Source organism: Trypanosoma conorhini (assembly GCF_003719485.1).
Source record: "Trypanosoma conorhini strain 025E chromosome Unknown Tco_14.4_contig_00127, whole genome shotgun sequence".
NCBI lineage: Eukaryota > Euglenozoa > Kinetoplastea > Trypanosomatida > Trypanosomatidae > Trypanosoma > Trypanosoma conorhini.
In genome coordinates, this window is record NW_021704216.1 from 1 (window position 1) to 12,515 (window position 12,515).

General features: G+C 56.7%; 3 protein-coding genes across 3 annotated transcripts, besides 14 other annotated features; all 3 read left to right on the top strand.

Moving 5' to 3' along the window:
- Window positions 1-385: 385 nt before the first annotated feature.
- Window positions 386-429: a microsatellite.
- Window positions 430-449: 20 nt separating this feature from the next.
- Tco025E_02981 (CCR4-NOT transcription complex subunit 1) lies at window positions 450-3,632 on the top strand (the record flags this gene model as incomplete). Its single annotated transcript, XM_029369903.1, has 1 exon — window positions 450-3,632. One exon carries the CDS (start codon window positions 450-452, stop codon window positions 3,630-3,632), a length of 3,183 nt encoding a protein of 1,060 aa, XP_029229940.1.
- A 130-nt stretch (window positions 3,633-3,762) lies between these two features.
- On the top strand, window positions 3,763-7,371 carry Tco025E_02982 (transcriptional regulatory protein NOT1; the record flags this gene model as incomplete). The annotated part of the gene is made up of 1 exon (XM_029369904.1): window positions 3,763-7,371. The coding sequence occupies one exon, from the start codon at window positions 3,763-3,765 to the stop codon at window positions 7,369-7,371; it is 3,609 nt and encodes a 1,202-aa protein (XP_029229941.1).
- A 392-nt stretch (window positions 7,372-7,763) lies between these two features.
- Window positions 7,764-7,838: a sequence feature (A-rich).
- Window positions 7,839-7,925: 87 nt separating this feature from the next.
- Window positions 7,926-7,958: a microsatellite.
- A 34-nt stretch (window positions 7,959-7,992) lies between these two features.
- Window positions 7,993-8,022: a microsatellite.
- Window positions 8,023-8,172: 150 nt separating this feature from the next.
- Window positions 8,173-8,211: a sequence feature (A-rich).
- A 78-nt stretch (window positions 8,212-8,289) lies between these two features.
- Window positions 8,290-8,307: a microsatellite.
- Window positions 8,308-8,723: 416 nt separating this feature from the next.
- Window positions 8,724-8,822: a microsatellite.
- A 42-nt stretch (window positions 8,823-8,864) lies between these two features.
- Window positions 8,865-8,921: a microsatellite.
- Window positions 8,922-8,943: 22 nt separating this feature from the next.
- Window positions 8,944-8,985: a microsatellite.
- A 148-nt stretch (window positions 8,986-9,133) lies between these two features.
- Window positions 9,134-9,163: a microsatellite.
- An 11-nt stretch (window positions 9,164-9,174) lies between these two features.
- Window positions 9,175-9,211: a microsatellite.
- Window positions 9,212-9,367: 156 nt separating this feature from the next.
- Window positions 9,368-11,671, top strand: Tco025E_02983 (putative methionyl-tRNA synthetase; the record flags this gene model as incomplete). Its single annotated transcript, XM_029369905.1, has 1 exon — window positions 9,368-11,671. The coding sequence occupies one exon, from the start codon at window positions 9,368-9,370 to the stop codon at window positions 11,669-11,671; it is 2,304 nt and encodes a 767-aa protein (XP_029229942.1).
- Window positions 11,672-11,911: 240 nt separating this feature from the next.
- Window positions 11,912-11,938: a sequence feature (A-rich).
- Window positions 11,939-12,230: 292 nt separating this feature from the next.
- Window positions 12,231-12,255: a microsatellite.
- A 236-nt stretch (window positions 12,256-12,491) lies between these two features.
- Window positions 12,492-12,515: a microsatellite.

The window sequence follows — 12,515 nt, forward strand, 5'->3', positions numbered from 1 at the left end:
TCTCACCCCTTTTTTTCCGCCTGTTGGTCTGTAGTAAAGGTCCATTTCTCACACGTACTGGTCGGCACCCCCGCTCTTGCCAAGCAGGAGATAAGGAACGAAGGAGGTACGGCAGTATTGGCAGTAAAAAGAGCGAAGAAACCAAAAAAAAACAATAAAAACAAAAAAAACAACAAAAACAAAACAAACGTGAAATAAGAAAACAAAAACAAACAAAAAAATAAAAAAGAACAAATTTGAAGGTCAGAGCAGTTGTGCCTCTCTCTCTCTGTGTGTGTGTGTGTGCCACTGGCAGATAGGGCGACGCAGCAGCTATAGCCAGATTGCAGAGCACTGGTAGGAACGAGGAAGCAGTAGCAGCAAAACAGGCATACATTTGGGGTTAATATATATATATACATATATATACACATATATATATATCTTTATTCTCAACATTTCATAGAGCGATGCTGTACGAACACACCACCGATATTAGCAGCTCTCGCGGGGCCACTGTCCGCTACCTTATTGCAGCAGCCACGAAGAACACCTTGCAAACGACACTCCAGACATTAGAAAAAATGGCCAATCATTCGGTTGAGCTTCACCGTTTTATTATCATGGCGGCAGTCTCGGCGATGTGGAAGTCGCCGCAGAACGAGGAGAAGTGCACCCTCGCCGCCAAGCTTGTGAGCGCGGCACTGGAACGGAGCAACGCCCTCACCTTGGTGGCAACCGCCGTTGAGGAGTCACAGACGTTAGTGACGACGGAAATCCTTACAAATTTCATGGTAAAGGAGCTGAAGCTCTCCCCGATTCAGCAGCTGCAGTTTTCCATGGGACTTTTTCTTGGTGGCGGCAAGGGCAAAGAGGCGGCAGCGGGGTTTCTGAACACGTTCAACGTCTCCCCCGCCACCTTGAAGGACGACAACGGTAGCACGTGGGCCCTGGGCATTCTGGCACGGCAGGCCGGTAGCGTGGAGTCTCTAGATAAGCAACTGTCCAACGCATTTAGCAGCTTGACGTTGTTCCCGAATAACGGCGTCGCCGACACGCACGTTAGTCTATCCAAAACCATACAAGAGCTTGGGACCGCGTGCGTAGCGACACAGGCCGATTGCCGGGAGTTACTTAGCTTCTTTCCACACCCCTTCACGGAGAGCGATGTGGCGGAGGTGCTAGGCTTCTTTGCCTCGCAGGGAAGTGCGCCGTCGGACGTCAACACCTACAACGCACTGATGTCTTTGGCCGGGAGGGAGCCGACGAAGACGCAGCACAGCGCCACCATCTCGCCCATCCCTCTGCTCGAGCTGTTGCAGGAGCGGAGTTCGACCAAGATGGACTGGGACACCATCCTCCGCCTGCTGGATAAACCCGGTGAGGAGGCCTTCCGACAAAAGCACGTTGCCATCGTCTTTGACGCGTACTACAAATTCAAGGGGGCTGGTACGCCAGGCACGTACCCGCCGCTGACGATATTTCTCGGCCGCTGGAACAACGTTGGGCGCCAGCGCAGCGCCCTTGACTACATATTGAAACACCCCGAGAAGGTCTCGCTGCAGTGCCTCCCACGGGACCAGATGGCGCCGGCAGAGCTACTAGAAGCCGCCTCTGCGGCACCGACGTCGGCTTCCCCCGCGACCACGACAGGCACCACGCGCCTGGCCGAAAGCGAGTTGTGGCGCTTCTTTCCCGTGGTGGAGGCTGCCGTGCACGTCGCTAGCCGTGACCGCAAATTCGACGTGGAAACCCTTCGCCCCGCCGCAGAGCGCCACCCGTTGTTGTTGTTCTCTGTCCTGCTCTTTGGCACTTTTCCCGGAACGGTGAAGAACTTCAGCACGGCGAAGTTGATCCTCAAGGAGCGTTGGCTTTCCCTCGACCGCGTCGCAGCCGTCGTCCTGCCTGAGGCGGAAAAGCGTGGGCGGCTGGACGCCGTCATCATGGTTTTGTCGGAGCTGACTATGGTGGACGCAGGCTGCACGATTGAGGTGATGGAGACGGTGCTGAAGTCAAAGACGGCCGTCAAGGCATTTCTCGCGGGCGGCGGCAACCCACGACTTGTCACAGCCATTGCAATGTGCGTTGACGATTCTGCCGAGCCTGGCGACACGTGGATCAGTAAGGCGCTTGAGGGAAAGCTGCACTTCCGCGCCAACGCCGCTGAAAATCGGTTTGCTGTGGCCATGTCTATTGTCGAGGTGGCGGAGCAGCTCATCACCAAGCAAAAGTATGTGTCCAACGCGACGGCGGCACTCAATATATTCCTAGCCTCCTCATTGAAGGATGTGTTACGCGATGTGGCGGAACAGGCACGTGCCTTGTTGGCGTCCTCCGACTCACTTTTTCCCTCGGACGTTGAGAATGATGCGAACGAGTTCTACAGGCGCATGTACGCCATGGGAGACCCGACAAATGCCGCCTCGCTTTCATTTATTGAGCAGCTTCGGAAAAGCTCCAAGGCCCGTGATAAGCAGCTGTATGCCTGTATTTTGAGCATCATGTTCGAGGAACACAGTGCTATTGGCTGCTACCCACACAAGGAACTGCAAATGTTTGCTGTTCTGTATGGGCAGATGATTGCACGTGAGCTGCTGCCGCCCAATCAGCAGCAGCATGCGTGGGGTCTGCTGCTTCCCACCATTGTCAAACCCAAGGACCACATGGTGGAGGAGTGCGGGATTATCGCCTTGGAGCAGATCAAACCACGGCTGGCGGAGTGGCCGCAGTACGGGCGTGCGCTGCGCTACGTGAAGGACCTTGACATTAAGATCCCAGGCATTATGGCCGCCATCAACCGCGGCATTAAGGCAGAGGAGGCCGCGCGTCAGCAGCAGAGCCGACAGACGCCGCCCGAGAAGCCAGCGACGAAGGAGGCGGAGTCGCTGCTCTCGGATCCGGCTGTGCTTGCGGTCAGCACCGAGCGCCGTGACGCGATGGCGGCGGCGGCAGATCATCAGAAGGAGCGCTCCGCCGCCGCGACGCTGCACCAGCACGACATTGGGACCCTGCTGTCGTCCAGGAACATCACCGCCCCTCCGCGCGTCATTCAGGAGCAGATTAACTTCCTCATTGGTAACACAGACATGCACAACATTGAGCACAACGCCAGTGAGCTTGCCAAGCAGCTGCGTCCTGAGTACTATGAGTACTTTGCAGAGTACCTCGTGATCAAGCGGGCGGCGCTGGAGCCGAACTACCACAGCATCTACCTGGAGTTGCTGGATAAGCTGCAATCAAAGCCGCTGGAGAAGGCGATACGCAGCGCGACAGGTGGCGTCCATCAAGCGACTGCTAATCTCCGACAAGATTCGCGCCGACCCTGGCGAGCGCAGCCTGTTGAAGAATCTCGGCTTTTGGCTGGGGCATCTTACGCTGGCGAAGAACATCCCCATCACGGTGCAAGAGCTCTGCTTCAAGGATTTGATCTTCATGGGCTTGCGGGAGGGGAAACTCATGGCGGTGGTGTCCTGCGTCTCACGCGTACTGCACCACTGCATGAGCTCGCACTTCTTTTGCCCGCCCAACCCGTGGACGATGCGGCTGCTGTGCCTGCTGTGGGAGATGTACAACCTGAAGCACCTGCGTGTGACGCTGCGGTTCGAGGTGGAGGTGCTGTGCAAGCACATGAACGTGTCACTGAAGGACATTGAGCGCTACTACACGCTCCACCCCATCAGCCCCACCGCCCAGCCGCGCCTGTCGGACGTATACAAGGAGATCAACTTTCACCAGAGCGGCGACTTCCGCGTGGACGAAAAGGAGCTCCAGGAATCCTCCCCGATGTTGCCGCCACAGCAGAAGACGCAGCAGCAGCAGCAGCAGCAGCAGCAGCAGCAGCAGCAACAACAACAACAGCAGCAGCAGCAGCAGCCGCCGCATGCAATTCAGCATGTGTCGCAGGAACAACAACAACAACAACAACAACAGCCGCGCCAGACGCGCCAGCTGCAAGCCAGTGCAGAGCCGTTCAAGCCAAAGGATGTGATGCCGGTTGCAAATGCCATGCCCAGTGGGGAGAGTGTCGTGCCGGGGCATCCACCGATTCTGATTACACCCGAGAACGTGCGGATCAGTGACGAAGATGTGAGCTTTTTTGCGAATCGCCTGGACGCGTACAGAGGCGCGCTTGCTCGCACGCTCGAGAAGATTGTGCAGGACGCCAAGATGCCACTACAGCGCATAGTGGTGGTCGCCACGGTGACGGCGTGCAGCCTCGTCACGAAGGACTTTCTGCTTGACCAAGACATGGGAGGCATGCTGCGCGCGGGCCAGTCAATGGCACGCTCATTGGCGGCAAACCTTTGCACCGTCACCGTCCGTGAGATCATGATTGAGCCGTTTAACAGGCACGTCGCTGTGCTGGCGGAGCACTTCATCGACGCCAGCGTCCCCAACGCGGCGGAGCGGCGCGACCGACTCTGCATCAAGGTGCGAGAAAACAACATGGAGTTGTGCGTTCGCGTGTTGGAGTACCAGGCGGCGGAGGAGGCGGAAAAGCGCGTGCACGACAAGCTCATGCAGACGGTGCGGGAAAAGCTGGAGGCCATTAATGCCCACGAGTTTCCACGCATCCCCAACGAGTACTACGCGGTGCAGGACATATTGTTGCAGATGGGTGAGGTGCTGCGGCCCCCGCGCAATGTTCCACCGCTGCAGCGGGCAGTGTACGAGGAGTATAGAAACAACGTTCCCATCGTCGGACTACTGGCGACGTTCCTGAGCACCATTGAGGAGGCCACCGTGGCGCACTACTCGAAGGAGAATTGCAAGACCCTTTCCCTCACCAGCCCCGAGTTTAGGAATAAGTTCCTGGAGGACAGCCAAGACACCATCCGGGCGCGCGTGATTAACATCTCGAACATGATTACGAGTGACACGGCCTTTTACTGCGTGGGCCACCTGCTGAACAAGCTGCTGGCGCTCTCGGATGCGATGAAGCAGATGGAGACCAACGCAGCCAGCATGGACCCAGACACCATTCGTCACAGAAACGTCTGCGAGTTCCTTAACGAGGTCTTCCTCTTCGTTCTGCAGACCTGCTTTGAGCGCGGCAAGGAACCCGTGCGGGAGGAGCTGACGCGGCTCTTTTTGCAGGACGAACGACGCTGGCGCGACGCCGACCTGGTCACCAATCTGCTGCGCATCAGGGTCATCAACGTGGCGAAGCTTGATGAGGTGCTCTCCAAGGCAATTGAGGATGCCCCGATGTCGGGGCCGGCGGTGGCCTTTGCCGGGAGCATTATCAGGAAGGCACTCATCACGGAGAAGCTCATAGTCCCGAAAAACATGAAGGACACACTGGCACAACTAGAGAAGGTGGCACACCCGCAGCGGGCGGCGGCGGACAAGCAGCAGCAGCCCCACTTGCAGCCGCAACACCCACACCACCACCAGCAGCAGCAGCCCACGCAACAACAGCAACCCCCGGAAGGCGCCGCGGCGGCCGCGGCGGCAGGAGGTCAGACCCCACCGGTAATTGATTTGTACCCGTTGCTTTCCTCCCTGGTGCCGCCGCACGTCCGGCGGCTGGTTGTGTTGTCACAAATGCAGCACGACCCAGAGGAGGTGGAGAAGGTTCGTCGCCTGTTTGATGAGTGGATGGAGATCAACGGTCAACGGGCACATGGGACGTCATCGGAGACTGCCACCTCCGCCACGACCGCGTCGTCGGGGACGACGCCAAGCAGCAAGAACCCCCCACAGTACGAGTACATTTTGACCCTTCGCAAGCAGGGACAACTGGACACCCACCAGCTTGGAAACTTCCTGAGCCTTTCCATCCGCTTCTGCGTGGAGTACTACGCCACGAAAACGTTGGAGCTGGAGCGCGCCAGCCCGTTGCCGACGCAGAATGCCTTAACGGCCGAGTGGAAGCCCGGCAACGCCCCTCCGCACCGCTACCCCTACGATGGCAGGGTCTTTGCAAAGGTAGACGCGTTTTCGGATTTGGCGACGGTGCTGCTGTACTACTGCTCCTTAAAGAACGACACCCGCCAGCTTCTCTCCCTGCTGCGGCGTATTCTGGACGCCTTTCAGCGCACCCTCATCGACCATCACCAGAACGTGGTGGCGCAGCTGCAGCAGAAGCAGCAGCCTCCCTTCACCAAGCCGGAGCTTCCCGCCGACACAGCCTTTGTGCCTGTCTTCCAGCAGCAACCGTATGTGCGTTTTTTCAGTAACCTCTTCACGACGCTGGTGCGCGCCGATGCCCCGAACCGCGAGACGACGGAGCAGGTCACTCACGTCTTTGCGGAGTTGCTGCACCGGTTGTCGCCGATGAAGTACCCCGCATTCGCCTTTGGATGGTTGGAGCTTGTGAGCCACCGCATCTTTCTCAACCGCTGCCTGCGCACCTTGGCGCTGTGGCCCTACTACGTTTCCTTGCTGGTACAGGGACTGGAGTTTATCGAGTACTTCACCCGCGACGGGACGATTCCGAAGAACGTCCTCGTCTTCTACAAGGCCTTCTTCAAGCTGATGCTCGTTCTCACCCACGACTACTCGCGCTTCCTCATCACCTACCACTACCAGTTCTGCGACGCCATTCCGCCGTACTGCGTTCAGCTGCTCAACACGGTCTTGTGCTCCTTCCCGTCTGGGGTGAAGTTGCCGGAGTTCTTCCTGCGCGTGCCGGACGACAGCCCCGAGATGCGGAAGCCGCTGAACACGGAGAATCAGGTGAAGTGCATCGAGGAGAGCTTCTTGCTGCACGGCTTCGACGGCAGCCAGTTGGCGGAGCAGATACGCGGCGAGCGCCCGATGGATGAAGCTTACATGCGGGGCGTCGTGGAGAAGCTGCAGTCACTTAACACCTGGCGTTTGATGAACGCCGTCGTTCTCCACGTCTGCATCGTGTACCTTGAGCAGACGGAGCTCGTCATCAAGCCGGACTTCGCCGAGTCCAACGCCATGCAATTCTACCGCTACCTCGCCGTCGCACTGGACCACAAGCACCGGTACCACTTCCTCTGCTCCTGCGCCAACCACCTTCGCTACCCGAACTGCCAGACGAACTTCTTCGTGAAGGTCGTCCTGCAGTTGTTCCTGCCACACCCGTCGATCCGCAACCCGGCAACGCGGCTCTGCATCCAGGAACAGATTACCCGCGTGGCGGTGGAGAAGACTCTCATCTTTCAGCCGCACCCGTGGGGTGTGCTCAGCACGTTTATGGAGCTCATGCGAGCGCCAGAGTACGGCTTCTGGGAGAAGAGTTTTATCAGCTGCACATCGTTCCTAGAGAACATGTTCCACAAGCTGCGCCGCTCTGTCGAGAACCGAAACGCACAGCAGCAGCAGCAGCAGCGACAGCAGCAGCAGCAACAACAGCAACAGCAACAGCAGGCACAGCAACAGCAGCAGCAGCAAGCAGCGGCGGCAAAGAAGGCTTGAGGCCAATGATGGCAGGGTATGCTCTTCTGAGGGGGAAAAAAAAGGTTAATGCGACCTTCAGCCCGCTTCGCGACGCTACTTCGCCCGCTACACAGCAGCACTTCTCAGCAGGAGCTATACATGCGTATGTGTGTGTTCAGGCAATGTCTCTGCATGTATCTATGAATCCCTCTCTCTCCTCTCGTGTCGTTGCCTGCGAAACTAATCACGGCGACAACAAACGCGTCTGTGCGTCGTAGAGAAGGAGGCTAGGGAAAAAAGCAACGACGGCGGCGAATTGCCGCAGGAGGGCCCCCACCGGGGCCTGCGGCTGCAGGCGGGAGGGGGGTGGGGCGGGGCGACGGAACCACAATTTGAAAATTAAAACAACATCAAATCCCCCTTCCCTCCAAAAAAACAAAAACAAAAACAACATCAACATAACAAACAAACTAAAATACGAACGAAAAAAGAAACACATAAAAAAAGTAGTGATACAACCGTTTATGAGACATTGCGTTGTGCGAGGCGTGGTGGGTGCAGGAGGGATGACAATAAACCAAACGAGCGCGAGGGCAGCAGCAGCAGCAGCAGCAGCAACAACAACAAAAATAAAAGGCGGGAAACAGAGAATGTACACATTACATATATACATATATATATATGTATGTAATGACCACCGAGACGGTCAGCGAGTGTGCAGATGCCGCTAAGGCACAACTAATACAACGCCCGGGTCGTCACGAAACAGAGAGGAAAGCAATGAATTGGTACAAATGTTAATAATAAAGAAGATGGGAGCCGCAGAGAGAGAGGGAAATGAAAAACAAAAAAAGAATAGAAAAATAAAAAATAAAATAACGTCACATGTAACGAGAGGCTTCTTCTCACCGTTGCGAGAAATTCAGCAGCCGGTGCCCCATGTTGAAAGTTACGTGCTATATATATATATATATAAGACGTACACCGCCGTCCCTCCCTCGCCCACCCCTCTCCGCTCTTCCTGTGGGAAGGGATTTCGTAAGCGACTCTCCCGCCTTTCTTTCTCTTCTTTTTTTTTTCCCCCTCCCCCTCCTTTCCCCCGCCTGGTCTCTTCTTTTTTCTGTTTTCCTTCCCGGCTTTTTTTTTGTTTCGTTGTTTAGCTTCGCCTTTTTTTTTCACAACGGCTGCGTGTTTGTGTTTCTGGTGGCGAAGCAAGTCACCGTGCGCGGAGTGCGAGGGGAGGGGCTTGAGGTGCCAAATAAAACGGCATTTTACTACTTAAATACATGTAGACATCTTCCTTGGCTGTTGCTGGGCCGTCGACGAGGTCCGCCGCTGCGGTCGCTAACTATTAGAAGTGGCTGCGGGAATGAAATACTCCTCCCATTCCTTTTTTATTTCAATTATTATTATTGCTTTTTTTTCTTTCCTTCTTGCTTTTGCGTGTTTTGTTTCTTGTTTTGTTTCTGCTCTTAATCTTATTTCATTCTACAAATGTACTCAGCGGTTTCACCCCCTCACTCTTCCCCCCTTTTTTTTCTTTCTTCTTTCTTTTATTGCTTTCTTTCTGCCTCTATCTCTCTCTCTCTGCTTCTCTGCCCGCGCGTGTCTCGCAGCAGCGGCCGCCGCCGCCGATCCCCGTTGCCGCCCCGCTTTTTTTCCTCCTCTTTTTTTTTTTTCCTCCACGCCGCTGCAGAGCCGCAAGTAGGGAGCGACAGCAGCGCGCAACAGGCACCGAGCAGGTGGAGGGCAACCGGGAGGGGATCAGCGTGGGCCGTTTCCATTTGCGCCGCGCGTGCCAACCCACGGACGCACACGCACGCAGGCACGCCTACGTAAATCGTTTTGTTTTTGTTTTGCTTTTTTTGTTTTTGTTTTTCACCCGGTAACGGGAAGGGAAGGTCAAAGCGCACTAAAGAGAGGGAGAGGGAGAGGAAGGAAGTAAAGAAAAAAAAACAACAAGATAAAAAACATAGTTTGTGGGAGCGGTGATAGTTGTTGGTATCAACTTCAGAATCCGCAGAGGGAGAGGGGAATGAGTCTAAGGCTGTTTTCAGAGAAGGCGAACACGCAGGCGCTCAAGGCGTTGCTCTGCTGCTACTATGCGAAGCGTCCGGTGGAGCTGACGCTCTCTGGGGCGCACACACTTCCAGTGCTGCATCACCCGGCGTTCAAGAAGCCCATTTTCGCCGCGAACGAGATGGCGCATGTGATTTTGCACTACACTTGCAGAGATGGATCGACTGATTGGAGTGGCAGCCGGCCCGACGGCGGTGGCGGTGGCGGTGGCGGCGGCGCCTTGGCGAGTCTTTCGCTGGAGGAGGAGGCCTGGATGGAGTGGGAGGCGACCACCTTCACGTGGGCGGTGCGTGCGTTGTACACCCAGCGCCGGGCGACGCCGGAGGCCACCGCGGCGTTTGACTACCTTGACAACAAGCTCAGCGAGAACAACTGTCAAGGCCTGTGTCTGGCCTCTCCAGCAGAGGGGGCGGAGGCGACCGCGTCGTTTCTTATCGACTGCATCATTTGGTGTGCCGTCCTGCCGGCACTCTGCGAGGGCGGTCTGCTGAGCGAGCGGGAGCGCGAGCAGGTGCCACATCTGTTGAAGTGGTTTCAGTCGTTCCAGGCGGCCAGAGGAGAACTTATCGCTGGCGCCCTTGAGGCCCTCGCGGTGCAGGAGGTGGCGGATTTTTTGCGCGCCCCCCGCGTGTACAAAGTATCCCCGAGCACCAGCAAAGTCTTCTTTATCACGACGCCTATTTACTACGTGAATGCCGCCCCGCACATTGGCCATGTCTACAGCACCCTGATTGCCGATGTCATTGCCCGCTACCACAGCATAAAAGGGGAACGCGTCTTTGTGATGACTGGGACCGACGAGCACGGGCAGAAGGTGGCAGACGCCGCTCGACAGAAGGGCGTGACGCCGTACGACTTCACAACTGCCGTGTCCAAGGAGTTTAAGGAGTGCTTTGCGCAGATGGGCTACAGAATGGACTACTTCATCCGCACCACGAATGAAAGCCACAAAAAAGTTGTGCATGAGCTGTGGTCGAAGCTCGAGGCGCAGGGGGACATCTACCTGGGTCGCTATGAGGGTTGGTATTCGGTGAGTGACGAGTCCTTTTTGACGGCGCAGAACGTCACAGACGGGGTGGACAAGGACGGCAATCCGTGCAAGGTGAGCCTTGAGAGCGGCCACGTTGTGACCTGGCTGGCGGAGGACAACTACATGTTTCGCCTCAGCGCCTTTCGCGAGCGACTGCTGGAGTGGTACCATAACAATCCCGGCTGCATCGTCCCGGAGTTCCGCCGCCGCGAGGTCATCCGTGCGGTGGAAAATGGCTTAAACGACCTGAGCCTCTCGCGCACGAAGGAGTCCGTGCACAACTGGGCCGTACCGGTCCCTGGCGACCCAGACCACTGCATCTACGTTTGGCTTGATGCCCTCTCCAACTACTACACCGGCTCACGCCTCCGCCTAGACGAGTCCGGGGAGGAGCTGGAGCTTGTCGAGGACTACCGTCAGCTGGAGCGTTTTCCTGCGGACCTGCACGTCATCGGGAAGGATATTTTAAAGTTTCACGCCATTTATTGGCCGGCCTTTTTGCTTTCGGCGGGTCTTCCTTTGCCCAAAACAATCGTCGCCCATGGCTGGTGGACCAAGGATCACAAGAAGATAAGCAAATCCCTTGGCAATGTCTTTGACCCCGTGGAGAAAGCCCGGGAGTTTGGCCACGACGCACTCAAGTATTTCCTTCTGCGCGAGTCCGGCTTCTCCGACGATGGCGACTACAGCGACAGGAACATGGCTGCCCGCCTCAACGGCGAGCTCGCCGACACCCTCGGCAACCTCGTGATGCGCTGCACCTCCGCCAAGATCAACGTCCATCGTGAGTGGCCGGTCCCTGCCGCCTACAACGGCAAGGATGAAGTGCTTATTCAGCTCATCAAGGACCTGCCTGGGACGGTGGACCACTTCTTCCTTATCCCTGACGTGCAGAAGGCGTTGACGGCCGTGTTTGAGGTGCTGCGCGCCATCAACGGCTACGTCACGGAGAACGCGCCGTGGCAGCTGGTGAAGACGGATCCCGAGCGACTGCGGACGGTGCTGTACATCAGCATGGAGGGCGTTCGCCTGGCGACGCTCATGCTAAGCCCCGTTCTCTCAGAGAAGGCGCCCGTCATTTTTGACATCTTGGGAGTCCCAGAGGCGAACCGCAGCGGGGTGGAGAATTTTGAGTTTGGCGTCGTTCCCAGCGGGACGCCCATCGGCGGCATGGCGGAGGGCGAAGTGTTGTTTCCAAAACGCTCGCTGGACGACGCGCAGGCCGCGTAACTCCCGCTTCCATACTTTGTTGCTTCCTTCTCCCCTCCGCCCCCTCCCTTTTTTTTTGTTGTTGTTGATTCTGTTTTGCGGCTGGTTTCAGTTTCTTCCCTCGGCGCGAGGGCGGATACCGCGGCCGCAGACGGCGGGGAGGAGGGGCGAGGAGGGCGTAATGCGTACGCGGGTTCGCGAGCGAGAGGGCGAGAAGTGCACCGAGGACGAAGGAAGGGAGAGCAGGGGAGAGAGGAGGGTAAAACAACAAAAAAAACAACAAAAAAACATATCAGACATGACACCAGGGGAGGGGTGAAGAGGGGGTGGGCCCCCCGATGTGCGGGGACTGCGCAGGTAACTGCAGCAACACTACGGGGCACGCCGCGGCGAGGTGCGGGTGCGGGTGCGGGTGTCCGGCAAGACACTCGCTGCCCTGGCGACGCCGGCCACCTCCACGGCCTTCCGCAGCAGCAACAAAAACAACGGGAATAATAATAAAGAAAAGAGGAGGAGCAAAGGAAGACATATATACATGTAGGGGCGAGGCGGTGCTGCGGGGTTATAGTCGTGGACACAGAAGAAAAAAAAAAAAAACAAAAAAAGTCGCAGGGGATTGAGAGCTGAGGGAAGTAGGGGCAGGGAGAGAAGCGGAGCGTGGCCCCCCTCTCCCTCCGTGTGCCTCCCGGCGCGATGGGAGGAGGATCGCCCATGCGCAGATGTCGGACGGTATAGCGGCAACTACCTTTGCTACGAGTGTGGAAGCCTTTTTTGTTTTTAGCACCGCGGTTTCTCGTTCACTGTACCTCAATAAAGTCTTTTTCTTTTTTGCGCTCCTTCAGTTGTTGTGGTTGTTGTTGTTGTT